We start from the raw sequence: 26,987 nt of genomic DNA, 5'->3' as shown, positions 1-26,987 counted from the left end.
TGCACTTCTGCCGCCTATTGAATTTCACAGCTGCAGCTTCCTTCTGTCAGCGCTGAAGAAAAGACAGATGACCGCTCATGAATCCAGTAACAATAGGTTTCTCTCATCCATTTTCTTGTTGGAAAAACGGCTCTTCGTTGTTACGCGAGGAGAGAAACAACAACAAAGGCGAAGCAGAGTAATCCCTGCTTTCACAAAAGGATGTCTCACCAGCACAGGTTTGTTTAAAGAAGAGAAATATATATATATATATATATATATATATATATATATATATCCACCAAGGGAAAACATTTTTGTGGAAACCTCTACATGTTGAAAGCAGCAGATGATCCAGGAACATAAAGATGACCTGTGTCACTGCTGACACGCTCGGCGGTTGGGAGGTAAAACAGTGGACGGCTCTCAGGTAGGGGAGGACTGAGTAACAGCTGTGAGATGAGGCGTACTCCGTGCCGCCCCGCGTCCTGTTCTCCATGACACAAAAAGGCCTCTCTTCACGGTGCGGGGAACGGGGAATTCCTCCTCACAATGACCTTTACTGTTGATCCTGACGAGGTGTGCGCACCTAATGGAAACCGACCGGGTTAACGTGGCTCTTGCGGGTGTTGTAATTCTGTTACTCTCCAGAATTACGCAACACCAATCACTCGCCCTCAATTCATTACTAGTAGCAGTCATGAGCTGGCAAGAATGTACAAGCATGGAGCTTCATACAGGAACAACCAATGCTTACTTGTGCTTATTATATTTTCAATCGTGAGTCGAGAGAGTTTTTTTTTTTTTTTTTAAAGCTCATTTAAACCCAAATGAAACTCAATATTTCTTCCGAACCCCAACCAAGTGTTTTTTGTCCCCAAACTTAATTGGCACTAATTTAAGAAACACATAATTGAGGGTAGGAACAAATGTGGTCATGTGTGCCGGAGTGGGCCTACTTGTTCTAAATTGCTCTGAAAGATTTCAGCCTTTAAGACAATGGATTGCCACGAACCTGGGAAGCTCTAGACATTCATGGTCCCCAGAGGGTGAGCTGTACTACTTGGATGGCTTGGTCATTTGGACCGGTGGATCCATCTGTCTTTTCACACTCAAGCTATTTTAGCACACGGGATGTTTGCGCCATTTGACTGAAACCAATACAGTGCCGGGATGCCATGTCGAAAGACGCATTCTTCTCTATGGAACCTGACCTCCATCTTTTATACTTATGTAATGGTCTTCCACCCCAGCCCATCACGGGGACATGGGGACACCTGCACGCACTGTAGGCTGTAAACAGCACTTTCAGCCCGTCGGGTGAAGCAGAACAATGCGTGTCTGCTCAAATGAAGTTTAGTTACACTTTCTCACAAAGGCACAACACTGACTTTCTTTATAGTCGTGGGCACCACCTAACCCCTGGAGGTAACGTGAGGCTCCATCCTGATGTCTTGCTGGCACAGTTTCGGGGGAAAGACTACCGAGTTTGTGCTACAGGAGCTTGAATGCTGGAAAAACAGTGATAGTGAGACACTGTCGGGGAAATTATTGGCAGTAAAACAAAAATTCCCTGTTCAGTGGACAACTTTCATACAAGTGCTGCCAAGTATTTGAATGGAGCTCCCTGTCCTTCAATAGAAGAAAAGAAAAGGCTATTACATACTGTATCTTTTCTTCAAACACACCAACTACCCTTTGAACGAGTGGTTCACATAGTTCATTTTCAACCATTTCAGTGTATCAGATGTTGCTGCTTCCATGCACAGACACACCCTCTGCAGTCCATGTGAGCTATCCTGTGAGATGCAGACCGCCTGATTTTCAGAGGCAGTAGTCATGGTGAGAGCAGAGAGCTCTGGAGAGGATTTTTACTTTTTGATCAGTGGCTGCAGCACACCTAAAGGCTGGGCGGAAGGACCTGAAAAACCAGCTGCCTGAGATTATTAGTCTCAGCGAGGAGCAGCTCAGGGCAGTAAGTGATCATGCTTCCTCCTCCTCTTCCTCCTCCTCCTCCTCGCTTGCCTCCTCCTCTTCACATTAACACTCTGATTCCCACAGAAACCACACACGCAGAGGCATCTCTGCTTGTTTTGAAACTCTGTGGTGTGTCTCGAGCTGTGGGACTGTCACTTTAGCACCATCGAGGACTTATTTTCCTCTGTTGGAGTGGCTCAGAAACTTCTTCGACTCGCTTGTGTCTCCCTCCGCAGACCTGCTGTGACCTTCAGCCCTCCACCGGTGGACCATGCCCCCCTCAGTCAGCTGAGGGAGGGGGCTCCGCACTGCTCAGGGTCCCATCTGGAGAAAGCTTGGGCCGAAATCAAAGAGGTTAGGTAAGTCACAGGGGTAACCACTTTGTAGATGTTGTTTTCACCTAAACTTATGTGGTTGGGAGTCATTTTGTCTGCGCTTTTGTGTGTATGTGCACTGTGCACTGTGCTTTGTGCCATTGTGTGTGTGTGTGTGTGTGTGTGTGTGTGTGTGTGTGTGTGTGTGTCTGTGTGTGTGTGTGTGTGTGTGTGTGTGTGTGTGTGTGTGTGTGTGAAGACAAGGGTTCTCCCAGACAACATGCCGAGACAGCCGGTGAGTCTCAGGTGAAAGGGAATAGCTCGCATTCCAAAGAAATCTCATTGAAATCTGCCAAATCAGTGGGACGACATAGATTCACGTCTGAAACTTTGAAGATTTAGTTTCAGTTCCCATCACTATCAGGCTGCGTATCTCCTTTTGACAAGTGACTGTTTGATGGAAAGGCCACATTTATCATCTTATCAGTTGCCCAAGCTTTGTCGGAAAGTATGACTGCTGTTTGTGCAGTCCAGCTGCACTCATTCAAAGCTCACCAGTTCTAGATTGCATATCATGTGCAGTCGGTGGGGGGTGAAGTCTTCATTTTGGACTTGTAGCTTTGTTGCAGTGTTTTCTTTAACAATAATTACTGATTTCATTAGCAGGACAGTTGCCTGTGCAGAAAAGAAACATTACTTGTTCTTCAAGTGTGTTGGGACTTTGTATATTCAATATAGTACAGTCATTCTTGTAGAGGTCAAATACTGTGTTTATTCAGCTTGAGGTAAAATGAGGATCACTTTGAAATGTCAACCGTATGGAGCCAGTTTTTACAGTATGGCGCTCAAATGGATGTGATTTGACATCACTTTTTTTCTTTGTTTAATTATGGGATTATGGGAATACTGTATTAGTGAGGCTGTAGCCGGCCTGACTAGTAGAGATGAGACTCGTGTGGTCTCCGTAGACAATAAGCACGGCTCTGTTGTGTGTACTTTACCTTCTTTTGTTATCATATTTAACCGTGATAAGCACAGTTATTGAAAATAAAGCTTGTTATCCAGCTTTGGAAAGCATATAGTACATGCCAGTAAAAAGAAAAACACACCCAAGAGGTTTCATTTCACCCCACGTTGGAGTGTTCATGTCATCAGCAGAAATCTTTAACGTCAAATGCTAATTAGAAAAAGTGGGATTTGCATCAGGTTCCAATGGAGCACCCTGAGGTGTTGATGGTAGATAAATACTGTAGAATACAGAAGAGAAACTCCAAAGGAACCCAAGCTCCACTGTATGACTGTTTTCTGACTAACATGATGTTAGTGTTGGTCATGTCATTACATTATTGGATTATTATTCTCATGGGGAATCCTGAAGGAATAATCAAAACTTCATCCCCGACAGTTTGAGTAGGTTTCTCTCATGTTAAAACACTTGACTGGCAGATTTCTAATTAAAAAAGAATGACCCTAATCAGTGTAAAAACACACCCAGAGAATTTGTTACATTATGTTCTTGTTTGATATTTTAACATTTACTTCAAGGACATTTTTTTTTAAAGCTTTCAAAGCTGTAAATAATCCAATTAGGTCTTGTTCGGCTTTAGCATTCAGTCTGCGTTCCTCCTCATCCATATCTGACTGTTTCAGCTCGACTCACTTCAACGTAAATGTCACCACGTTCAGTTTAAAAAATAAAAATAAAAACAGCAATCAACACTCAGTTAGTTTAGAAGACGAATTTACTTTAAAAATTGTGCTTTTTTTTTTTTCTAACTGAGTTTGGTATTTGGATGATTGTTGCGTATTAAAATCTACACATTTACCCATTGTAGATATTTTAGGGACAGTGTAGCCAGTCCAGTGACTTAACAATACATCTGCTTTCATTCCTGTCATTCACTTTATGAACTAAACACACTTATATTGCCTCTTCACTGCGCACATATTTGTGAATTCACTAAATCTCATGTGTCACTTCAGCATTTATATCAATCCCAGGCGACTGCACTCAGTCAAAGGTCCGTCAGTGCTGCTGCAAATCCCTTCATTATCTATAGAGGTCAATAAAAGTCACAGTTAAATCCAGCTTTAGTGTGACATCTGGAAAACAAACGATATCAGAAATTTACGTGTGACGTGACACAGATGACCTCTCTGCTCTGACTTCAGTCTGCATGTCTGTTCCTCTAAAGAAACCACCAATGTCTTATTAACCTGCTTCAAAGTGAATATCCAAATATTGATTCCAACCGTCATGTGATGAAGGTCATACTCTGAATGTGTTTGTGACCATATGTGCAGGAGACTGTGTTGTATTTACTGTGTGGACTCGTGTGTGCAGAGAAGTGGAGCCGGTCAACAGCTTCATCTGTTTTCACCCCTCGCATAAAAAAAAAAGAGGAAACTAAATTGTTCCTGTTCTGCGTGGAGTCCACGGTCTGAACAGACCAATAAAGGATTTGTTTACTGAGGGTGGAAGAAAGGATATTGAATTTGCAGCGTTAGTGAATAGCTGCAATTCGCAGAACGACAAACAAACTCTTATTACAGTTTGGAGGAGAAGGGAGGAGAAGACGTGGCCAATAAGGAAAGAGACGCTGACGTCATGACAAAAACGATAGCGTTAGATTTAGCTACAAATTCCTTTGCCTTCAAAATTTTGAGCTTAAAAATCATGTGTTCAAACTATGAATAACTTGTTTTTTAGAAAAGTAAAACTATTTTGGAGGCCGTATCGTCACTCCTACCTTTGAGTGAGCATCCTGCTTGTGTATCCTCTGCGACTTTCACATGCATTCCCTTTAGGGAAAGCAAATTGCAGTGAGGTCAGTGTTAATCTCTGTGAAGTATACAACTTGCAGTCATGCTGTCAGGTACTCAGTGTAAATGACGCGAGCTCAAATGGGGGATTTAATCCTTAAAGTCACACTGGTCCGATCAGTTGCTTCTCTGAGATATGGAGCTAGGTAGTGGAAGTGTTGACTGATACAAATCCTTGAATCTAACAGACATACAAAGTCTAAAATATGTATCTGGTGTCCATATTGACAGTGTTGTAGCTGATTGATATTCAATATCATTAGCTGTGTGGTTCGCAGATGGCCATCATTGTTATAATACAGCAGTAGAATCCAGGTATGATGTCAAGGTTGAAATGTTTTCTCCGTCTTGCAGCTGTTCCCGTCTAAAGCCTGCGACCTTTACTGTCACTCATGTTTGAGTTTACCTGACAAATTTACCTTTTCTTATCGTGACCATAAAGGCTGTATGTTTATGGCTTATGGTATTTCCAGTCTGTAGCTTAGCTGATCACCTGCAGTTTGGTTTGTACACTAGGAATGTAGAAGCTGGTGAGCACGATGTACAAAAGACTTCTGTACCATAAACACAAAGCAACTGCCAGCCGCCATCTAAACAGTCACCACATTATAGATGAACTGTTTAATCCTGGCGTGAAACAGTTTCTGCGTCGGTCTATGCGTAAGTCATGTCTTAATTAGGGTTAGATTCATGTGTAATATTTTTGACAATGAATGAGTTATGAGCTGGCTGCGGGATGGCAAGCAGCACAACGTGGGAAATAGTACAAGGTGTGTTAGCTGTAGGTGTTTCCTCAGCTGGAGTCTACTGATCCTTAAGTGACCTTTACTACACAGCACCGAACCAAAACCCGTAACCTGCAGTCAGTCTGATGTCGACACACCCCGTTCTGGGAGCGCCGACACACCCACCCACTACTGATCAAACACCGGCATGTCTTGTTATTTATAGAGACCAGGAGTTTAACATTTTGTTACACCGGCCATGTGCAGCTGCAGCAGATGGCCCGTGTATTTACAGTGAAGTTCTTCACTGCCCATTTTGGAAGAACATGCAGAGGCTGTGAAAACAAACCCTGCTCGCGGAACAATAAAGACTACCTATTTATCCTTTGCTTACTCCAGCCATGCCCTCACCTCCTCTTGATAAAAGTTGGTACACATAATCCCTGTGAGAATTCTGTTGTGCTGCCCAAGATAGCAGTGATTTACCCAGACAGCAGCGCAGCTATGACTACAATGCATCACTAATAACCTGGAGCTACATTTAAATTAGATTAGTGTGACTGACAAAAAAAAAAACCCGTCCCTTTAAAGGTGGGTTTCCAGCTGACTTTAGATGAAAAGGATCATTCTAATATTAATATGATCGTTCTGTAAGTTTATTAATCAGCAAATTAACTGCACCGCTCTGGATGGGACCTGTCCAAGGGTGAAGATGATTTTTGTGCTCGGTGTGCTGCTGTTACCTTCAATAAAAACCTATAACTTTTTCATGTTATATTTTTTACTGAAAACCTGCTTCAGCTAAATATGTGTCTGCTCTTTACTACGCGAAGATCCATCGGCTTGAATATTGTCTACCAGAATTATAATATTGTTAACAGTGCGCACTTAAATTTATCAATATCAGGTTACAAAGTCCACCTTGTCTGTAGGCAATGCATGCGGATGCCCTTTGTTTCGCAATTCTTTCGTTTGATAACTGTGTTGTTAAGGCAGACTGAAGTAGTTTTAGTTTTAAGGCCATATTATTAAGATTTACTTGACAATGTAAAAGTAAAATTGACTTCACTGCTGGTTAGATAACCTCACCCGCATGCTGTATTCCCCTCTATGTTACCAAAGCAATGGTGTTAACATACAATCAGTTAGCCACTTATCAGGAGCTGTCACCTCTGCAAACAGCAAACATGATATATGCCATTATTAATCTTTATCCTAATATAATGTCAACACCTGCAGAGTCACTCGTGCAATATTTGCTGTTGAGCAGGAAGCTGTATAAGACGTACAGCACCGCACAGTATCGAGCTTCACGACTCTGCGGTCATCTCGCAATGAAAATTCAGATTGAATTATTTTTGTAGAAAAGAAAAATTGTCGGACAGTTTCTTCAAGTCATGATGTCTGTCTTTCATAGGTGACGAGTGTCATGTGTCCTGTAAATGGGCCTTTCACGAAGCTTGTGCACAGCTTGCAGGTGAAATGTAAATTTTTACGCTTCATTGATGCTTTAAGCTGTGCATACAAGCCACTGTTTCCATACATTACCGGCTGACACACCAATAACACAAAAAAGAAGTGAGGAAGAGAAATCTAAACTCATTGCCTCTGTGAACTAAAGATGTCAAAGTAGACATTCAGTCTCGCATAAATGTTTAAAACCACAAAACACAAACATTTTGGGAAATATGTTTATTTATTTTCTAACCAAGAATGAAATGAGACGATCGATCACCTCATGATTACTTCCTCCGTTTCTCGGCTTTGTGTGGGTTCTGTAGTTACACATTTATGGTACTGACACAAGAGTGCAGTTGATCTTCTTATCTGACTCTGGCCAAGAAAGCAAATAAGAGTATTTCTGCAACTCAGAAAATGACAGTCTGGTTCAAGTGTGAACAAGAGAAGGGTTAGAAGAATGTGTTCACTCAAAACCTGGCACAAACATCCACTTAATCCAACAGGTGAATTTATTCAACTCCGGGGGTCAGAGGTCAAGGGGACTGTGCCCACATGTTAACCCAAAATGTGAACGCGATATCTCAGGAACGCCCAAAGGGAATTTCTTTAAATTTGGTACAAACATTCACTTGGACTCAAAGATGAACTGATTCGAATTCGGTGGTTGAAGGTCAAAGGTCAAGGTCCCTCACACCTGCCGTCCCATTCTTGTGATTTGGTCTCATACTGAAATGGTGGCACTTACCTTCGGTGTCCACCTTGTAGATTGTATAGATCCTCTCTGCTTAAAGATGAGTGAACCATCTACGTTTTATAATTTGTTGCTTCTTTGCAGCAACACCCTTACTCATATTCACATAAGCTCCATCTAATGTCATAGCTACAGCTTCGTGTCCTATTAGAATCAGCTTTATTGGCCAAATTCCTTCAAAGTCTTCACTTATATGAATCTTGACAGACATGGCTGTAAACTGTCACTTTGACTGGTTGGCAGAGGTAGACAACTGTGAGGCACTAAATTTTTATTAGTCAGTGGTCTCGAAGTGACAGCAATGATTAAATCTCATTAAGTCAATCAGCGGTTTATAAAATGTATAATATTCAGCAATAACTTCACAGCTGATGCTGTAAAATTTGAACTTTTGCATACTTTCTGTGGCTGCAATAAATGGAGCTGTCAATCTAACACAAGAGAGGCTGTGTGTGTCCGTGTGTGTGTCCGTGTGTGTGTCCGTGTGTGTGTGTGTGTGTGTGTGTGTTTGGGACTTCTCTTCCGTGTGCGGGGATTTTCTGCTTTTTATAGCTGATGCAAATTTTGCCCAGCTTTACTGATCGGGTGCTGCTGTGCTTCGTTCCCAGCAGACACACCGCAATGTCCCTCTGTCTGACGAACACTCTAATAAGCCCTCATTGTAACATTTCAATGCAGTGCGTCCCTCTTCATCTAACCTCCTATGATTAAAATGTTTTGTCCGTCCACCACGTCTGCAGAGCCTGTTATTTCTCTGACCCCAAAACAGAGTAATGATATGTTTGCACGCTGATGATTTTGGGATTATTCGCTGAAGCTGTAAACGAGAAGAGAAAGTGTAGAGGCTCAAAAACCAAACTAACTCCACATTTCATAATTCAGTAAATTTACAAAACATAAAGAAAGATGCTTTTGGAATGAAGTCACCATTCCATTCTTTCGTGTTGTACAAATAAGGTGAAAGGAACAAATCATATCTTCTAGTTAATGACCACGTCTATAAATCACGCCTGAATGACTCAGTGACCTCATTGTTTACTCATCCTTTTACGTTACACTACGTTAAAAGAGGATGAGGAAGTTCCATTGTGACGCTCGTCCAGTTCCAGCAGCGTCGAAGTGGAAAGTGAAGTACGCGTAACATTTCTAAAACAAAAGGCTCCCATGAACCTACATGTAAATTTGATTTATTGTTTTTATGGAACTTAAATACAAAGTGACAGCAGGTACAGTTATTTTACGGGAAGTTTGCTGCTATCTCCGATCAAGCAACAATGTCATTATTCCAACTCTGGGAGGTATCTGTTACAGGGACAGCCCTGGCCTACAGCTGTGTGCACACTGTTTCCTCAATAGTATCAGGGATCCTCCTTAATGATCTCTGCATGACACATAACAATTGCAACACAGTATGAGATGAAGATTACAACATATTTGAGGTTAATAAAATAACATATGTGTGTCTCCAAATCTGTCAAACAATATTGTTTCCGAATTATTTTCTTGTTTTGATCTACACCAGGAACTGGTTTTTTTTTTTATCTGAAAATATCTCCCTCACATGAATGCAATGCTGTTTCCAGAGAGTATCAGTTGGCTAAAGTGATTTATTTGTGTTTGTTTTGGCAGGTTATTGATGAAAATGCAAGCTTCAACTGTCTCACCTGTGACCAACACTACAGTCCCTTCAAACATAACCACCGTCACCAAGTCCAAAGAACAAATACTCATACAGAGTAAGGACCTCTCATGTGTCTGTGCTTTTTGCTATTTGTCCTCTTTAGTTAGATATTAATGAAACACACCCTAGTGATTAAGGTGTTTTTTGTCGGCACCATTATATTAATATCGTCTCTTTTGGCAGAGATTTAGATCATCATGATGAGGACAAAACCTTGTATGTTGCTGGACTGTATGAAAGGCTGGAGGGCTTTTAATTTGAAACAAGGGCTTTTAATTTGAAACGGACGCAGGAAATCGCTGCGTTTGACCGGACCAATGGAGTAACTTTATCACTCACTGACACAGCGATTTGGTATAAAGTGCTGGCGACGCTGTTGTAGTCCAACCACAAATAATATGATGAGCCAAGGCTTATAAATTACATCCTGTTGCATCATCAAGCTTATCTAGATGGCTTGTATGGGAGTGGCATTTATGCATTTGAAAGAAAATATTTGCCATGTTCTGTTTCCATGCCGTTGCTAGGCTACAACACACTACTTCTGGAGGATGCACAAAATAAATGGGGCCGCGAGGAGCAGGCGGAATATGTTGAGATGTAGGAAGCACACAAGTGAAAAACAAGCTGTCAGTGTGTTCATCACTCATTCGTCCTCTCCATGTGTCTCCCAGGTTCTGGGGCCATGATCGCTGTCATTGTCATAGGCATCATCGTCATTCTTGCCATTCTACTGATCATCCTGAAGACGTACAACAGGTGAGATGACATTCCTGTCAAACAAAACAATTCATGAATGTCCGGAGTTTTGAAACAGTTATGCTATTTTTATCCACTTGAAGGAGCAGATATTGTACTTACACTATGACCATGATTTACACACATTTTGGCTCGTTACTTTTTCCTTTTGAACCGACACATTTCCATTGTCACAACACCATGAGTTGCAAGCAGCACAACCAAAGAGGGACATTCCCTTCTCAGATTGTTTAGTTTGAATTTTTTTCTGGCAGCGAAAGTGGGAAACTCCCCAGTATTTACAATAAAAATTCAGAGGTCTGTTCAGCTGTTTCATGTTATTACTTTTCTATTTTTAACATCCTCTGACTCATCAGATGTATCTGGCAATCTTTTGGGGGGTCTCCACCTGAAAGTGGGACACCACTGACCTATAATATTGTGCAGGGTGAAATTAAGTCTGAGAGTCGCTCTCAATCTGCAGGGCTGATATTTTATTGAAGTAAAAAGCAGCAACACTTGAACGTAAATAGGATTCTTACCCTTATAATGAAAGAACAGCAGTACTGTCAACAAAATGTACTCAAATATCAAAAGTCATCTATAGTTATTATAATAGCCCTCTCTGTGTTATAATTGCATTACTAAATTATCAATATTAAGATGGAACCTGCATTTTTATTTGTTGATGGTCATGGTTCAAGCTGATTATAACTTCTATCTGTTTTGTTGTCTTCCCTCTAAAATGTAGTGGAGTAGAAGAAGACCTATCACAAGTATCACAAATTGAAAACAGTAAACTTAAGTACCTCAAACTTGTACATAAGTACAGTCCATGTTCGTAAATGAAGCCTACTGCACGCTGTCAACCTGCGGGTCGGGACCCCAAAGGGGACGTACCGTTGTCTGAGGGGAAGATAATGAACAAGATGAAGGAAATTAATTTAAACATATTTCTTATTCAGGATATTCTGATTATTATTCTCGAATAAATAATTGTTCTGATAGTTCAAGTAAACCTTTTAAGAAGGAGAAATTACAAAATTTGTATTTGATGCATTAGCTACTATATTTGGTCCTTTCATTCCTGAATAAAGGAAAATTGTATATCCTCTCTAGTTGAAACCAAATGAATCTCTAACCAGTGATAGCTGAAGTGTCATTTTGTTTAACGTCATGGTGTCTTTTTGGCCAGGCGGACACATGCATCCAGAGTCCTGGGAGCCAGGAGTGGGTCCAAACCTCGTCCAAAATTGTCACAATCCACAGTTCAGAGCAACATGCCGCTAAACACCATGGGGGTCTCCTCGGTGTCGGGCAGCTTCAGCAACTTGACCCCGACGTCAGAGAACGGCTTCCGCTTACCCAGAGTGGAGCTCAGCAGTGTGGAGGGAAACCACATAGAGCAGTTCAGCGACATCAGCAGGTCCACTGTGGTCACCATACACGACGGTCCCTCATTAGGGAACACATAGCACCGAGACCAGCGTCACAACAGCCATTGACTGATGTGTTGTCGTCATCCCTGACCACATACTGTGCTGACTGAATCCTGTGGGAATCCGTGACGTGTTGTCACTATTTGCCACCAACTGAGCCACTGCTGTTGACTACAGGGATATGAAGATGTCCCTCTACAAAATCATATATTATGAACAAAATGGTACCAGAAACAGACACAATGGATCATGAAGGATGTCGCAAGATGATACAACTTTCAATTGAAGACATTTCTTTTTGACTAAAGTCAGTGTTCAGAGTATAGATGCCATTCCTGTTTGTAATCTTTACTGATGTCGCATCACTACTAATACAATGAAGGAATCTGTAGTAAAGACTGTGTATCTCTTAAGTGAGTAGATTTCTGTGTTAAAGAGAACCATAGAGGTTTGTGAGTAGATATATAATTAGTGTAAACTTCAGAGAAGACAAAGACAGTATAAAAGAGGATAACTCACTGTGTATGACTGAGGAAATACATGATGTATGTTGATATTGCCAATTTATTTTTATGTCCTTAGTTTACCTTGCCTTATTCTGTCTTTGTCTTCTGCTCACATATTCACTGAGATTAGTCTTTGATTTATTACAATTTATCAATTATCAATGCATTATTTTTTTACCGCACAGAGTAAAGAGCCTATTTTGTGGAACATCTGTCAGCCGAACTTGTGTGAATCCTCATTTAATTTGACACCAAAGTATTTTGCACTTTATTTTCATTACTCCCTGTATTTGTATTGTCTGTGGTTCTTTAATGAAAAGAAATCACATGAAAATAAATATTTCTAATTGTGTGTCCCTTGTGTGTTAAAATGAAGTCATTTGGCACGGAGGACAAAATGGTAGGATTTTAGGAGGAAAGTTACTGCGCCCTCTCCTGGTACCTGCTGGTGACGCAACATCGAAAATCCGTCGAGCTGCATTCAAGATGACAAATGTTCGTTGCGAACTAGTGAACTTCAGTCCGTCGCCATAAACATGCTCGGTGCTTTTTTTTCCATTTTTAAATCCTGAGATAATTTTTTTTTTTTTATTTTTATTTTTTTTTTAAGAATAGATGAATAGGACGCTATTTATGAATTGAGTTGTTTAAATCATTTCAGAACTGAAGGCGAGTCTTGAACGCGACTTTCAGAGCTGCTGTTTACATTACGATGGTGACCGTGGGTAAGTGGCTAAACAAGCTGACTGAACTTCACGACCCATATTCTGCAGAAAGCTGAACGATTTCGTTTGCATTTTGAGTTTGAATCTACGCTCGTACGTACCCGCTGCCTCTTTCGCGTGAAATAACGCAGAACAAAAAACCCCGACGGTGTCCACATTTATTGCGCTACTGTCCATGCTAAGGAAGTAAAGCTATCGGCATGGGTCAGGTGTTCGTGACATCGGTCCACTGTTTTGGTCACCGTTAAACGGTCTCGCAACAGCAGCAGGATGTGGAGACGACGTGTGACTGCGTTGTGTTGCAGGGGAGCTGCTGAGCCTGGTGCTGGTGTCGGCGCTGTGGGGCTGCACCAACCCGCTCCTGAAGAGGGGCACGGAGGGGATCGAACACGTGACCAGGACCAGCAGAGTCTCGCAGCTGCTGGCAGAGGCCAAGTTTCTTCTGCTGAACCTCAAGGTAAGAAGCATTTTGAGTTTCACGTCTCAATTCAATTCCGTTCAATTGTATTTATATAGCGCCAAGTCACAACACGTTGGTTATTTCACTTGACACGTTAAAGTCCTTACAGCAGAGCTTTACAGCTTCATACAGAGAAACCCAACAATTCAACAATTCCCACATAAGGGAGGAGGAAAACAACAACAAAAAAACCCTCCTCTTTAAGGGAGACAAACCTCCCAACAGAGGGAAGGAAATACTTCCTCTTAACAGGAAGAACCCTCGGACAGAACCAGGCCTCAGAGGTGGGCGGTCATCTGCCTGGACCGGCTCTGGTGAGGGGAGAAAGGGACATGCAGCTCCATGGCTTTCTGCAAAAGAAAGAACAGAAACTACAGGAGCGAGGCAACAGATAATAAGCAAAACCAAAACCAAAACTATGGAAGAGAAAAAGCATGAAGTTAATGAGATGCGATGGTGAGATATGAATGTATAGAGAGTGAAAGAGTGAGAGGAAAGAAACTCGGAGCACAACGAGGTTCCCCCAGCAGCCTCGGCCTGTCATAGCAGAACTAAGGGATGTGTTCAGGGGCAAAACAACCAGTCAAACAGGATATTAATTGCACTATGTCTTTTGCTCTCCAGTACCTGGTCCCATTTCTTTTAAACCAGAGTGGCTCTTTGGTCTACTATTACACACTTTCAACCACAGGTGAGACACGCACTTTAAAAGTTAACACTGTCTGATGGCAGGGTCTGGTGCACTGTAAAATACAGGGGGGGGGGAATAGGTTGTGTATTAACACAAGTCAGTAGAATTTTTGATGTTTTAAGTGTCAAAGCATGAGGTGCACGTTGCAACACCAGCGGCAGCTCAGCAGTCCCAATAAGTAATACATTTTGGGATCATGTCACGTCAAATTACTGAACCACACATTCTGTCACAGTATTCTTTCTTCTCGGGGTATAAATTAATCCCCAAACTTTTTTCCCCCCCTTCTCATTCAGAGTTATCCCTCGCTGTCCCTGTGGCCAACTCTCTCACCTTCCTTTTTACTCTGCTGACTGGCAAGGTACTGGGCGAAGAGTTCGGAGGCAAACGTAAGTCTGTCATGTCGGTGAGAACGACACCTTGCAGTGGCTTTTCGGCACGAGGCCCGTCACGCAGCCGGGGATATGAGGACCGATCCAGAAACTAATAGGCTGCAATCTGGAGGGTCAAATATTCGGCTATTAGGAATCATTTCCAGATTTGGTGGACAGATTCAGCAATGTTACTCTTATGAGCAAGACACAAGTCATTTTTTGCTTTGTAATACTTCACCAGCAAGACATTATGAAGCAGTTAATTCCCTCCTGTTCCTTTCGCCTCGCCCTGAAGAATACTGTAGTGCTTGTTCTGTATTTTAAGCTGTTCTTCTTTTTTTGAACTTTGATATTCTCTCTTATCCTCCCCCACACGCCTCACTCTCTGCAGAGGCTGTCGTGGGAATGTTCCTCACCATGGCTGGCATCACTCTGTGCGTTATAAGCTCCATTGACGACACAGACGGCGGGCGGCCGAATGCGACCCAGCCTGTGCACTAATGGAGAACGGGATTAAAGTGAATTCTCCTGCACCTTCGAGCATGGACGGGAACGAAGGCCAAAGCGGAGTTGGAGCAGTCAATTTAGGTTCAGGCTGCGGCTCCTCAGAGCAACGGTTCTGCGAAGGAATTGTGCCCGAAATGATCTCAGCTTGAGCCTCAAAAAGACCTGGCTAGAAACTCCCAACGCCAAGATGAAGGGGAAGTGGGTTCACATAAGGTTCACCCCGGAGCTCCACTAGATTTATGGCGCTCGCATGGAACTCGCTGGTTGTTAACTTTTACTTTCAAGCGTTCCGCTGCCGCGCCGTGTGACTTGGAATCTGCGTAAAGGCCATACAGACCACATACAAATAAGGCAGGGGTTTGAAATGGACCAATTAGATGTCACCTTCTGGATTAACAGGGACATTTTATGGCAGCTGCCTTCTGTCTGCTGCAGCATGTATTCGGGTAAGAGCAGGACACAGTTTGACACAAATTGTTCAGCTCAAGGATAAAGCGGGTTTTTTGTATCATTATTTTTCTTTTCTTTGTCCTTCTTCTTCTTCCCCGCTGCCTCGTCACACTCGCAGCTCCGCCATTTTCTCAAACTCTTGGTGAAGGAAAAGTAACAATGGCCTGAACAGCGGCTGCTCTGTAAACATGTCTGGAAAAAGTCATACAGACATGAGTCACGTACATAGTAATATATATTTTTATTGTCACAGTATTTAACCGATAGAAGACACTGGACAGATGACTTTGTCATCGTTGTGAACTATTCCTGTACTGATATTTAATTAATAAATTGTTGGCAACACAACTCTGCATCTGTTATGTCCTCCATCACACATTTACGCAAATACAAATTGGCCTAAAATGTCCTTCAAATATGGTTTCTTATGAACATAGCAGGGATAATTTGCACCATTGAACATGTACACAGTATCTGTATCAGAGTTATCTCTGTAATACAGAATGAACATAGTATCATTAACAGCTGGAGGAGACATTAACACTAGTTTTAGATACCTATAATATCAGAAAGGAGTTTGTTTGTATGACAATACTGTGTCCATCTCCTGTAGTGTTTGTTCCTATTTTGTCCAAACGTATTCACATTTCTGACATTTCTAAAAGAAAACAACATCAGCTAATGCTGTTACTCGGCTCATTACCGCGGTTAAAGTACTACCAATTTAACCCAACGTTCATTTTGTAGAAGCAGTAATCGCTCGGTTTCCAGCCGCAGCGAAGCTGTTAGGATGCTGTGACTTCCTCCTGATGGTGGTTTTGTTCTTCTGTGACTGCCGAGGCACCCGGCGGGCTCTCCTGTCACAGAACAAATACTAAATCAGTGCGAACACAAACAGGAAGATGATTTCACCGGCCTTGATAGTGACGGTGCCGACAAAAGAAACCTGACAACGCAGCGTTGTAGGACGCGAGGTGGGTGAACTTGCCTTTTGTTGTCCGTTCTCTGCCCGAGAGTTGGATGGCGACGGCCGTGACTTGGAGGACGTCGGCTTCAGCTCAGGCTCCTTTTCAAATGAGAGACACAGATTACTGACTATTTACGTGCACTCAGTATAAACTCTTGCATTTATTCAATTATCAGCTGCTTGTGTGTGTGGGTGGGTGTACAGTATTTACCAGGATTTCAGCGATGGACTCCTGTTCAGATGGCAGTGCCTTTTATAGAACAACAACAACAACAAAATCAACCGATTTGTACATTAAAAGTCGAGTGATCCTTTTTATTAGGACACACCGATTATGATTCTCTAAATGTAATCGCCCACTCACACATACTATACCTGCTCTATATTGTTCTCGTGTGGGTGTTCTTTGTCATTGTGCTGCTTGCTCTTTGTAATTTGTGCCTGTCTCTTGAGAGAAATTGACAGTGTTATGTGATTTTTTTATTTTTTTTTAATGCAGTACAACATGCAATATACTTATGACAGTAAACAGATGATTACTCAACATGAATATAAAGACATCGGTTAGAAATGTAGACAGTCGATTGTCTTTCTAAACGGGTTTAGGTTGTTTTGGTCTTTTTGCTTCTTTTAGATGAAAATTCAGTATTATCGGTCAGATATTCATGACTTATGTTTTAATTTCACTAGTTATATCTGGCAAGGGCGCCATAATGCTCCATCTCGTGCAAACTGTTATATATCTTATCATTTTCAAGGTTCTATAATGTCTGTCTGTCCATTATGTAAATGTCCCTACTTAAGAGTGAATGAATATCAAAGATCGTGTTATTTCTCCTTCCTTCAGTGAACAGTCACATGGGAACTAAGAAAAATACCTGCAGAGGATCCTCTGTGTTGTTTAGTTCCTCATCCTCCACTATTTCTGCAACTCTCTACAGACACAAAATGAGATTCAGATTTAGATGTGTCCATATATCTACATGGGCTACCAATTGCACTTCCCTCAGTGATGTTTTAGCATTTAATCATCACATTATATTATGCAGTGATGAGACTGAAGCTAACCTGATCAACAGGAAGCTCTATGGCTGTATTTTCATCCTCCTGCACCTCTTCAGCTCCTCGTACCTCCTCTCTCCTTTTCCTCGCTGCCCTTTTGAACACGCTGGGCTGAACTGTCATAAACAAAAACCAAGATCTTAATTAGCACAGAAATTAATCACATTCATTTTGCATGTGAAAGTGTGTTTTTTTTTTGTGTGTGTTTTTCTTTGGATTAAACATATAAATTCAGGTCTGAGGTAATCCTGACCCGATCCATTACTGAGTGGTGGCCTCAGCTGCATTCGGTTCTTGCGGATCTTGACCGGCCGGGCGGAGAACACCGAGGCCTCATCTGCTCCCTCTCTCTGTGAAGCAACAGGAGCTGCAGCTTCATCTCCCGTCGACTTCACCCTCCGACCGTCCGACTGAAATTCATGGTTTGCAACTGAATACATTTTCCATTAACAGCTTTGCATATCACAAAAGCCACCTGCACTGTTTGCCACACTTGTGGTGCATTATGTGTGTTAAGCAATACACGCCAAGCAAACGCACCCAATGTAGCATAATGAAGTGTGAATTAAAGACAGTGGAGGATTGTTTTGTACCTCTGGGGAGTCGAGGAGAGCTGAGTCACTGTATTGGTCTTCTGGGCCGCTTCCTGCTTTCCTGTTCTGAGAGGAAAAAAGACAAGAGATGCCCTTTGCCTGTTTTTGTTTTTGTTTTTCAGTTCATTATCTTGTGACAGCTGTCATTCAGACCTGACATGCTGCTAATTATCTGGAGGCTAGAGAAAAAAAACAAGACTGTTTTTTTAGGACATGACAATAAGGTGAGTAACTGAAGGAATATTTACATCAGCTCTCCGCAAAAGTCTTCTCTTCCCGGGGTAATACCTACAAAATACAGACACAACATTGTATGTAACTAAGATAAATATGTGCCGTATTGTTTTGTTCATGTTCCCAGCTGTCAGATGATCATTATTTCATGTGTGAGTGCAGAGCAGCTGCACATAGACGCACACGAACACGCGTCTTTGCTCGCATACGGAGGACCTTGCATCATAATACCTCTCTGTCGCTTTTGAAACCAACAGCTCCACATATGGAAGTTTCTTGAACCTCTCGGTTCCCACGGCAACGTAGCAGTGGCCAGTCTCCAGCTCCACAGCTGAGGACACAGTCACTCCCTCCAAAGAGCACAACCTGGAAGAGGCCCAGGGGTTGGAGGGTTATTTACCACATTACTGTCTCTCTGTTTGGATGTGAGAGTTTGTGTCAGACTGCGCGTCCCACCTGCGCACTGCTCCGGTCCGTAGGCTGACCTTCTCTGTGACCAGACTCAGGATCTGTTCCAGGTCCTGCTGCATGCTCCGAGGAATGATGAATCGGAACGGTAGACACAGGAGATCTCCGTTACGGAAAACACTGGACAGAAACAATGATGGAGATGTTTGCATTTTTTGGGAATCTTAAATAATATACCCCCATATGTGTGTTTAAAGGATTACTGGCTGCTGTAATTGTTACTCTGGTCTGTAACCTGCTGGTCCTGCCACAATGTTATTCCATTATGAGAGATAAAAGAACAAACTCTATAAGACAAAGCTGTGACACTGTAGCTTTCATCTCATCCGATGTTACATTCTATTTAATGCTAATTCCCTCCGTTTGTTTCCCTCTCAGTGATTCCCTGCTGTGCAGCTGCACAGGAACAATAACTCATCAAGATTAACAGTCCGGTGGTGCCACAGGAATCTGGCCATCGTGGACCTCTGCAACCAAATTGCATGCCAAACCCTGTAAGTAATGTTGTTGACATATTTCCCTTCAGTTTCCAAAAGTGTCAACCTGCTGGTGTTGCTAAAGGAAAAGTCAGAGGGTTAAAGTCAGAACAATTTAACGTCCAGGGATCATACATTTTGTACAAATTTCCCTCTCCAAGTGTCCAAGTTGATTCCTTTATCTAAAGTGGTGGATCTACCAATCGACTGAAATTGCCTTAGAGCCATTGTGCTTGCATGGTTTGACGAAGTCTGACTGCTGAATCCTCTGATTACAGCTTGGGTTGAATTTTACACACACATCCCATCACAGGTTTCGATATCCAAGAGCATTAAAACAGATTTGAAAAAAAAATAAAATATGAAACCATCTCTTAAAGAAAGTAATCTATCTATCTCAATATGTCAATAATAATTGTGTTTGTGTGTAGTTTGTCCAACTCACTGTATAATGCAAGGAACAGGTATAAACTTCCTCCATTTGGCCGAAACATTTGGCCTCTGGATGACTTTAGCCTGGAGAGAACAACCAGACAATCAGATGCACACAAATTTTGTAGTTTTCTCATCAATACTGAAGATTCTTTTGTCAGATTTACATCATCCTCGTTCTGCACATTGATGGCCCTGCACCATCGCAGCACAATCACTTATCCCACATGCGTAATCGCCGACTGACTACTCCGCTTGTGTCAGCTCGAGGGCTGCAGCCATGGAAACTAACGTCCCTTTTAAGTCTTCCGATGGCACATTCGCACGCCGTGTCGGATTTGAGGGCTCTTCACAAAGCTCATGTCGGCCCATATCAATGAAATCTGGAGCCAATGTCCGTGTCTGCCTCCGATAACAGAACTGGACCGAATCAGTCAAGTCAGAGCACAGCAGATATTGATAATCTTTCCATATTGTTTTGTTCTTTCTTTGAAGTAGCAGAAAGGCTTGAGGAATTAGGCCAGTCCAGACATGCACATGGACCCGATAACACTGTGTGGAAGCATAAACTCTTTGTTTCACCAGCAGGATCAAACACACACATACGGACACACTTCCCGCGTTGTTCCACAGCAACCACAACACAGGCATGTAAGACTTTAAAACCAAAGACTACAGCTAAAAAAAAAAAAAATCTGTTTTCCAAATGGCAGCCACCCAAAGCACACATTTACCCTCCACTCTGGTATGTTTTGCAGAAAAGTAACACTGATGGCTTGAGACTTAATTACACACTCTGCATCTGAGAAACCAAGCGGTCAACCCCACCAGCTGGTCAAAATACAAAGCAAGCGCTTGCCAGCGTGAGTGGCTCTGTGTGTGCGTACTTATGTGTGCGTGCTTGAAATTTAGTGAGCTTCTTCATGCAGAATACCTCCATCTTCATCACCACACCCCGCCCGCCTTCAAATTTCCAGTCGAGTAACTAAAGGGAAGGGAGTTTCGATGTGACTCAGAACATTTTCCTTTTGGATAGAGTTACAACATCTGATATACTCTGGGAGTTTCTGACAATATTCAGCTGTAATTAAGGAGGCTAATGTCACATGAGAGCCCTAAAAGGGCACCATGCAAGTTCTGAGAGACTGTTTGATGGACAGCGCAATCATTAGCCCATTATTTCTGGTAATCTACGTGACAACCAGTGACATGAATGGGACAGTAATTGCAGAAGGGTGAGCCGTGTAGACACGCAACTAATCCCAACATAACAATGTGTCGTCACACTCGGGCAAATATGAGCTTGTCTCCATGGTGGAAAGTCCTGCACTTATTTTCATATTTTTTGACTTGGCAGGAGTTTAAATGGATCCGCTTCATATGTGCACAGTGTTGTCCTTCGGTGCATTCCTCCTGGTTAGACCGGGATTAATAAGTGACAGACTGTGCTGCTGGCCTTAATAGGAAACTGGCCACTTATAAAAATAAAATCCTACCTGGGTTTCTTCACGGGCGGCAGGTTGCTTTTTTGTTCCCACGTTCAGGTAACTGTACATGAAGACAAAAGATATGGTGAAGAAAAGCCTGGCACGACACTTGATCTCCTTTCCAAACACCCAAAAAAAATGTGTTACAATTAATTTGACATTCATTTACTATTATTTTAGAGACCTAAAACCTCCTGTTACGTGAATTATACATCAAAAATGATCCCCAGTATCAGGACTGTAAATGGCATTTGTACTCACTTTAGTTTCTTGAACCTCTCAAAGCCAGCGGCAACGTACTGGGCTCCTGTCTGGAGATCCTGCAGGTCTGTGACCCTGTGGCCCTGCCTGGGGGTGTACAGATTCCTGACGGCAAGGGGGGCACCGATGTTCTGCGTCACCTCATTCAGAAAGGCCTCCATGCTGGCCACCTGACGCTGGTTGACCACGAACCTCCGTCCACTGTAGAAGGGGTCTCCATTCCTATAGACCACCACGCTCTTCACTGGGGGCAGGAGAGATGTCGCTGCGGCGCCAGCAGCCATCTCCGAGCCAGCTGTTACTGTCCTCACACAGAAATTCAAAAAAGGCTCTTGAGTGCTTACGAGTCCACACACACACACACACACACACACACACACACACAATCACATTGTTCTTTTCACACAAAGTCTCTCACTCAACTTAGGGTTGCATTTACTGACCATTCTCATATCCCAGGTACACATGCATACCACATTCTTTAGGTCACCCTTGTTTAACAGCAACACATCTCGCCACCCCTTTCCAGCACACACACACTGCTCAGTCACTCACAAGCCTGGTGGAGGATGAAGCAGGAAAGCCAAAGGTAAAAAAAAAAAAAAAAATCCTTCTGTTTTTTTGTGGTCTGTCTGGACTCCCACTCACCACGTTCTGCTCCTCTATATCCCCCCTCACACACACACACACACACTTACACGGACACTACTCCACTGACGGCGGTGAGTATTTCCTGGTTGCTATGGCAGCGTGGCCAGCAATGACTGGCTTTGTGGGCCAAACCATCAGCAGAAACCACAACAAAAGAGACAAGAGGAGGGGAGGATGGGTGGGTCTCTGTGTTGTAAGCTACTGAATCAATAAGATAACCTCTCCACCCAGTTGGCCGCATTTTCCAAAACAATAATTACCAAAATATATTGTGCATATTAGCGAGACCAAGTCCAAGAAACAGGCGGTGCCAGAGCCATGACTGGAAATCCTAAGAGTTAACCCTTTTTGTACAACAATACATACACAAACACACAAAACAATAACATTTTTAAGGATATAACAATATAAGTTTTACTGCCTGTTTAACACCTAAATGTTTCTTTACATTTATACCAAAACACAACAGCAGTTTAGTGGGAGAATATTTGTAGGATGAACATGTGGTTGCTTCAAATGGGAAATTTGAGCTTCTGAGACACAACACAAACACACAGCCCGGGACCCTCCCCTGACTTCTACTGAATGAACCCAATTCATGCACAAACATCAAAAACTAACGCTGTAAAGACCAGTGAAACCACTGCAGGAGACAACAAGTGTAGAAAAATAAAGTTTATTATTATTTTATTAAAAAAAAATAAAAAAAAATAGACCATTATATAATACATTCTGACAAACACATGATAAATACCATTTAAAAGCAATTCATTTCCTGTGTACTTATATGCAAACATATTCTAAATGGATACCAGTTGAGCGAATCCCACAATTTTAAAGTCCAGTTCATATTAGTTATGCCGTCAGGATACACGCAGCCTGTCCTTTAGTGACAAGTACTGGAGAGGAGAAGAATCACAGGAGACACAATCATTAAAAGTACATTTTCTGTTCAGAAGCTATTGTCAGATAAGGTTTTCTGTGTGCCACTGCCTTCCAAAACTCAACACTAAGGGTGAAAAGTAAAAGATCCCGCTCTCCCTGAATTCAGCTGGAGTGTACATGAAGTGTTCTTTGAGCACATTACTCCAAAAATGTCTTTATGTACACCCCTCTGGAGGCGACGAGCGCTTCGTGGAAACAATATGACATCAACTGTGTTATTGGTAAATTAAAGGATTCAAAATCGAAGTGTGATTGCAAAGGGTGCAGACAGCTGAGCACGCCGTCTCTTGATTTACACATTTTAATACACAGGCCTGGGTGGAGGAGAGACCAGACCGAACCTCTCTGGTATGCATGTTTGTAATAATAACTTGGCTGCTTCACAGCCTTCAGAACGTGTCGGGCTGTCCTCAGCAAGTCGCCGCTGACACTTGCTGCAAATCTACAATTAGATATTTGGAAGCAGAAACTTACAATGGAGCTTATTTATCTCGAGGAAATGCCGCTTGCTTGTACCGACTTCTTGCTTGAATCGCAGGACACGTTTTCTCTTGCAGCAGAATCAATTTTATTACAGCGGGAGACCGTCACTGCTGAATAAACTTAGGGAAGCGCTGCCATCTCCTCCTTTCTCTGTCTCACCTTTTTCCTGCTGTCGATGGCCTGCTGGAGCCAAAGCACCTCCATGGTGAGGGTGTTTCTATGGAGACGCAGGGCCTCCGGCGTACGGGGCACCTCCTGGGCCAAGCAGTACTGCTGAGTACCTGTAGGAGGGACGGTAAATTCAAAAGGACACGTAAAGGTCTCCTCTCTTCAGTTTTCAGTGAAACATGTTCGGGCGTCCAGCGTAAATCACACCCAACATTTACTGTGGCTCAAGCGCACACACACACACACACACACACACACACGTCCCTACTGTGCACCTCTTACCTTCGTGAGAGCGACCGCAGTTCACGTCCAGCTCCGAACCGCTCCATATGCTGGAGGAGTCCCCTGTGAGCTCCGTCGCCCCTCCATCTTTACCCCCCGCAGCGCCGGGTCCCTCTCCAGCGCCTCCAACAGAGCTGCTGGGTAAACATGCTCCTGAACCATCTCTCTCTGCCTCCACCCACTCCACCTCCGGTAAGGGTGCAGGGCTGGCGTGTAGTCCCGGATCTCCGTCCTTGACGAAGCACGGAGCAAAGACAACGGGGGGGGGGGAGCGTGAACGAGTTTATTACACACACGAGCGTTTTCATAATGGTGACCGTCACTTACGGTGTCTGTGAAGCGGGGGATGGAGACGACCGCCTCCACCCACTTTAAATTGGTCAAACCTCCGTCAATCTCTCTCACGACCTCTTCAAAGTCGTCTCGCGCGCCGCGGACTTCGCCCCTCACCAGGTGGCCGCGCGCGCGCGCCTAACGACGGGAGGAGAGTAACCATAGCGACGGTGTCAAAGTACGGGACAGCGCTAACAACGTTAGCCGGAGTTCGCTAATGCAGCAAAACGGCTTAAAAACTCACGAAAAAAAACAAAAAACAAGTTGTTTGTGTTAGCGTAATGAAGCAACTTACTCCTTTATGAATTGAAAACGCGTTATTTAAGTAAGGTTGTTACCTGGAAACGTGCGATAGCCGTCTCGAATTTCCTTCTGTCCATTGCTATGGTAACGTGACGACTCTTCTACGGAGCGCGGGAATGAACTCAAACTTATTTACTTCCGGTGTCAAACTCGAACAGTAAAAGTGTGTCGCTGAGTTTTAACCACGGTTTTTTAACAATATAAGTACATATTCTCATTTTCAGTTAATATCTGGCCGTGTTACAGCATTTTTTTGGGTAAACTATACAAAGGATTTAAACGGTATCCAGGTGATTATAACCCGTCTTTATTAATGCGGTGTTGTATTTTGGAAAACGCATTGGCGGAAGTGACCCTTTGAGTTCAGTTTGCAATGTTGCTGCTCGGCACATGGCACTTTTTTCTCCCAAGTTTTTCGGCACAACTATAGAAAATGAGTTGTGGTTCAAATCAGAGGACTTTGCTCCAGACTTGGGGTGCCCCCGCTCCCCAAAACAAAGGCGCTCAACCGAAAAAAGACGGCAAGAAAGCCGCAGGACGGAGCCGACCCGCTCAGGTAGCTACGACATCACATCCTCCTCGAAACCCTCTGTGGACTGAATTTGGTCGAGGGTCCACAAACGCATTAGAAAACACAGCCGGGACAGAGGACCCCATCCCGGTGTATGACGACGAAGACGACGATTTGATGGTGGTCGCTGTCTACGAAGCGGAAAGGAGCTTGCAACTTGATAACGCAAACTTTTTTCAAGATGACAACCCCGTGAGATCAGAAAACACCACCCAGTCTCCGACCACGTCACGTGGGAAGGCGTATCCAGACTTTCCTGGCTTTGACAGCTCCTCAGCTGAGGTATGGATTTACCCCACCAACTATCCACTGAGGGAGTACCAGCTGAAGATATCAGAGGCTGCCCTGTTTCAAAACACCCTGGTGTGTCTCCCCACTGGTCTGGGGAAGACCTTTATAGCCGCAGTGGTTATGTACAACTTCTACCGGTGGTATCCGTCGGGGAAGATCGTGTTCATGGCTCCCACCAAACCTCTTGTGGCCCAACAGATTGAAGCCTGTTATAAAGTGATGGGGATCCCACAGGCACACATGGCTGAGCTGACGGGTAAGAAAAGCCACGACCCAGAAACCGTGGCCGCTCGTCCTCTCGCTTTCAGCCGTCTTTTAACGTCTTTTGCAGGCAGCACAGCGGCGAATCAGAGACAGGGCGTGTGGAGATCCAAGCGCGTCTTCTTCCTCACCCCTCAAGTCATGGTGAACGACCTGTCGAGGGACACGTGCCCGGCCCAGCAGGTCAAGTGTGTCGTGATTGATGAAGCTCACAAGGCGCTAGGCAACCATGCCTACTGTCAGGTACACGAACCTCTCGCTGATCATCACAACTCTGCATTAATAAAGGACTTTATTTTATGACTCGGTGTCTATTTTTCCAGCACAGGGTTACATTCCACCTCCTCTAGTTAGTTACATATTTAAAGTGCTAACTATGTCCCACACTCGGTCCTTTTTTCCCCCTCTTCCTTAGGTGATCAGACAGCTCGGCAGCCAGACTCTGCAGTTCCGCGTCCTGGCTCTCAGTGCCACTCCAGGAGGAGACACGAAGGTGAGGATGATATATCTTTATGTAAATCTTTATGTTGCCTCTCTGAACTAATGTTGCTTAAAAATGAATCGTCGTTTTAACTGTGAACAAATCTACCTCGCTTGATCCCTGCAGTCGGTGCAGGCCGTGATTTCCAATTTGCTCATCTCCCACATCGAGCTGCGGTCAGAAGAAAGCCCAGACATCCAAGCTCACTCCCACCGGCGTAGTCTGGAGAAAGTGGTGGTCCCTCCGGGTGAGGCCCTCTCAGCTCAACAGGCACGCTACCTGCAGGTAGGCACGTCCACCGATTAGCAGAGCATCTTCCCATCGGCTTCACAGTCTTTATTTGTCCCTATAATTAAATGTCTGATTCGAAAGTCAGAAGTGAGAGGATGTGAAAAATGTCACATAGTATTGATACCACAACCACGATGTCACTGTAGGCACAGACTTATTGCAAATTATTTATGTTTGAGTTTATGAGTCCATCTTTATTGTCATATTTATTTTTAAGAACATTCAAATTTAGAAAGTAAGTTTGATACTCAAACTTTCCTTGATGTTGTCTTCTTGTGTTTTGATTCCATCATCCTGTAGACTATGTGGCTTTTTTTTTTCTTCTTCTTTTTTGGGGTTTTGCTAC

The 26,987-nt window shown here is 43.2% G+C and overlaps 5 protein-coding genes across 7 annotated transcripts in view; 3 read left to right on the top strand and 2 right to left on the bottom strand.

The window, feature by feature from the left end:
* Nucleotides 1-177: 177 nt before the first annotated feature.
* ncmap (non-compact myelin associated protein) lies at nt 178-12,746 on the top strand. Its single transcript, XM_069152398.1, has 5 exons — nt 178-218; nt 2,193-2,315; nt 9,660-9,766; nt 10,386-10,470; nt 11,645-12,746. Exons 1-5 carry the CDS (start codon nt 202-204, stop codon nt 11,922-11,924), a joined length of 612 nt encoding a protein of 203 aa, XP_069008499.1. The 5' UTR covers nt 178-201; the 3' UTR covers nt 11,925-12,746.
* Nucleotides 12,747-12,893: 147 nt separating this feature from the next.
* tmem234 (transmembrane protein 234) lies at nt 12,894-15,949 on the top strand. Its single transcript, XM_069152399.1, has 5 exons — nt 12,894-13,119; nt 13,425-13,576; nt 14,204-14,270; nt 14,567-14,659; nt 15,036-15,949. Exons 1-5 carry the CDS (start codon nt 13,107-13,109, stop codon nt 15,143-15,145), a joined length of 435 nt encoding a protein of 144 aa, XP_069008500.1. The 5' UTR covers nt 12,894-13,106; the 3' UTR covers nt 15,146-15,949.
* A 96-nt stretch (nt 15,950-16,045) lies between these two features.
* On the bottom strand, nt 16,046-22,289 carry dcdc2b (doublecortin domain containing 2B). 2 transcript variants are annotated; one of them, XM_069152395.1, is made up of 15 exons: nt 22,025-22,289; nt 21,582-21,882; nt 21,330-21,381; nt 19,847-19,917; nt 18,914-19,045; nt 18,689-18,823; nt 18,472-18,511; nt 18,224-18,289; nt 17,884-18,040; nt 17,637-17,746; nt 17,447-17,503; nt 16,944-17,015; nt 16,780-16,818; nt 16,590-16,667; nt 16,046-16,458 (listed from the first exon to the last, which is right to left on the bottom strand). In XM_069152395.1, exons 1-15 carry the CDS (start codon nt 22,050-22,052, stop codon nt 16,387-16,389), a joined length of 1,410 nt encoding a protein of 469 aa, XP_069008496.1. In that variant the 5' UTR covers nt 22,053-22,289; the 3' UTR covers nt 16,046-16,386. The 2 variants fall into 2 exon arrangements, with proteins under 2 accessions (XP_069008496.1, XP_069008498.1); XM_069152397.1 differs by having other exon boundaries at nt 22,230-22,287.
* Nucleotides 22,290-22,898: 609 nt separating this feature from the next.
* Nucleotides 22,899-24,846, bottom strand: iqcc (IQ motif containing C). 2 transcript variants are annotated; one of them, XM_069152394.1, is made up of 5 exons: nt 24,782-24,846; nt 24,438-24,581; nt 24,111-24,342; nt 23,820-23,941; nt 22,899-23,131 (listed from the first exon to the last, which is right to left on the bottom strand). In XM_069152394.1, the coding sequence occupies exons 1-5, from the start codon at nt 24,821-24,823 to the stop codon at nt 23,096-23,098; spliced, it is 576 nt and encodes a 191-aa protein (XP_069008495.1). In that variant the 5' UTR covers nt 24,824-24,846; the 3' UTR covers nt 22,899-23,095. The 2 variants fall into 2 exon arrangements, with proteins under 2 accessions (XP_069008495.1, XP_069008494.1); XM_069152393.1 differs by having other exon boundaries at nt 22,899-23,941.
* fancm (FA complementation group M) overlaps nt 24,552-26,987 on the top strand; it is a 40,255-nt gene continuing 37,819 nt past the window's right edge. Inside the window, exons 1-4 of the mRNA XM_069152391.1 lie at nt 24,552-25,864; nt 25,940-26,112; nt 26,285-26,362; nt 26,477-26,635. Coding sequence (XP_069008492.1) covers nt 25,180-25,864; nt 25,940-26,112; nt 26,285-26,362; nt 26,477-26,635 — 1,095 coding nt within the window. The 5' untranslated portion in view covers nt 24,552-25,179. The remainder of the gene's footprint in view (nt 25,865-25,939; nt 26,113-26,284; nt 26,363-26,476; nt 26,636-26,987) is intronic.

The sequence above is a fragment of the Embiotoca jacksoni genome, unplaced genomic scaffold (assembly GCF_022577435.1).
Source record: "Embiotoca jacksoni isolate LCO1_2020_lvr unplaced genomic scaffold, fEmbJac1.0.p SCAF_18, whole genome shotgun sequence".
NCBI classification, from domain to species: domain Eukaryota; kingdom Metazoa; phylum Chordata; class Actinopteri; family Embiotocidae; genus Embiotoca; species Embiotoca jacksoni.
This window is presented reverse-complemented; position numbering and strand designations above follow the sequence as displayed.

Excerpts from the sequence above, each read along its gene's own strand:
- ncmap (XM_069152398.1), top strand. Across the intron at positions 9,767-10,385 it reads AGAACAAATACTCATACAGA|GTTCTGGGGCCATGATCGCT; the intron begins GTAAGGACCTCT and ends TGTGTCTCCCAG. Across the intron at positions 10,471-11,644 it reads ATCCTGAAGACGTACAACAG|GCGGACACATGCATCCAGAG; the intron begins GTGAGATGACAT and ends CTTTTTGGCCAG.
- tmem234 (XM_069152399.1), top strand. Across the intron at positions 13,577-14,203 it reads TTCTTCTGCTGAACCTCAAG|TACCTGGTCCCATTTCTTTT; the intron begins GTAAGAAGCATT and ends TTTGCTCTCCAG. Across the intron at positions 14,660-15,035 it reads CGAAGAGTTCGGAGGCAAAC|AGGCTGTCGTGGGAATGTTC; the intron begins GTAAGTCTGTCA and ends CACTCTCTGCAG.
- dcdc2b (XM_069152395.1), bottom strand. The coding sequence starts at position 22,052 with ATGCATGTGTACCTGGGATATGAGAATG. Across the intron at positions 18,824-18,913 it reads CGGACCGGAGCAGTGCGCAG|GTTGTGCTCTTTGGAGGGAG; the intron begins GTGGGACGCGCA and ends GGCCTCTTCCAG. Across the intron at positions 16,668-16,779 it reads AGTCCATCGCTGAAATCCTG|GAGCCTGAGCTGAAGCCGAC; the intron begins GTAAATACTGTA and ends TCATTTGAAAAG.
- iqcc (XM_069152393.1), bottom strand. The coding sequence starts at position 24,823 with ATGGACAGAAGGAAATTCGAGACGGCTATCGCACGTTTCCAG. Across the intron at positions 24,343-24,437 it reads TCCCCCGCTTCACAGACACC|GACGGAGATCCGGGACTACA; the intron begins GTAAGTGACGGT and ends TGCTTCGTCAAG. Across the intron at positions 23,942-24,110 it reads CTGCGGTCGCTCTCACGAAG|GTACTCAGCAGTACTGCTTG; the intron begins GTAAGAGGTGCA and ends TCCCTCCTACAG.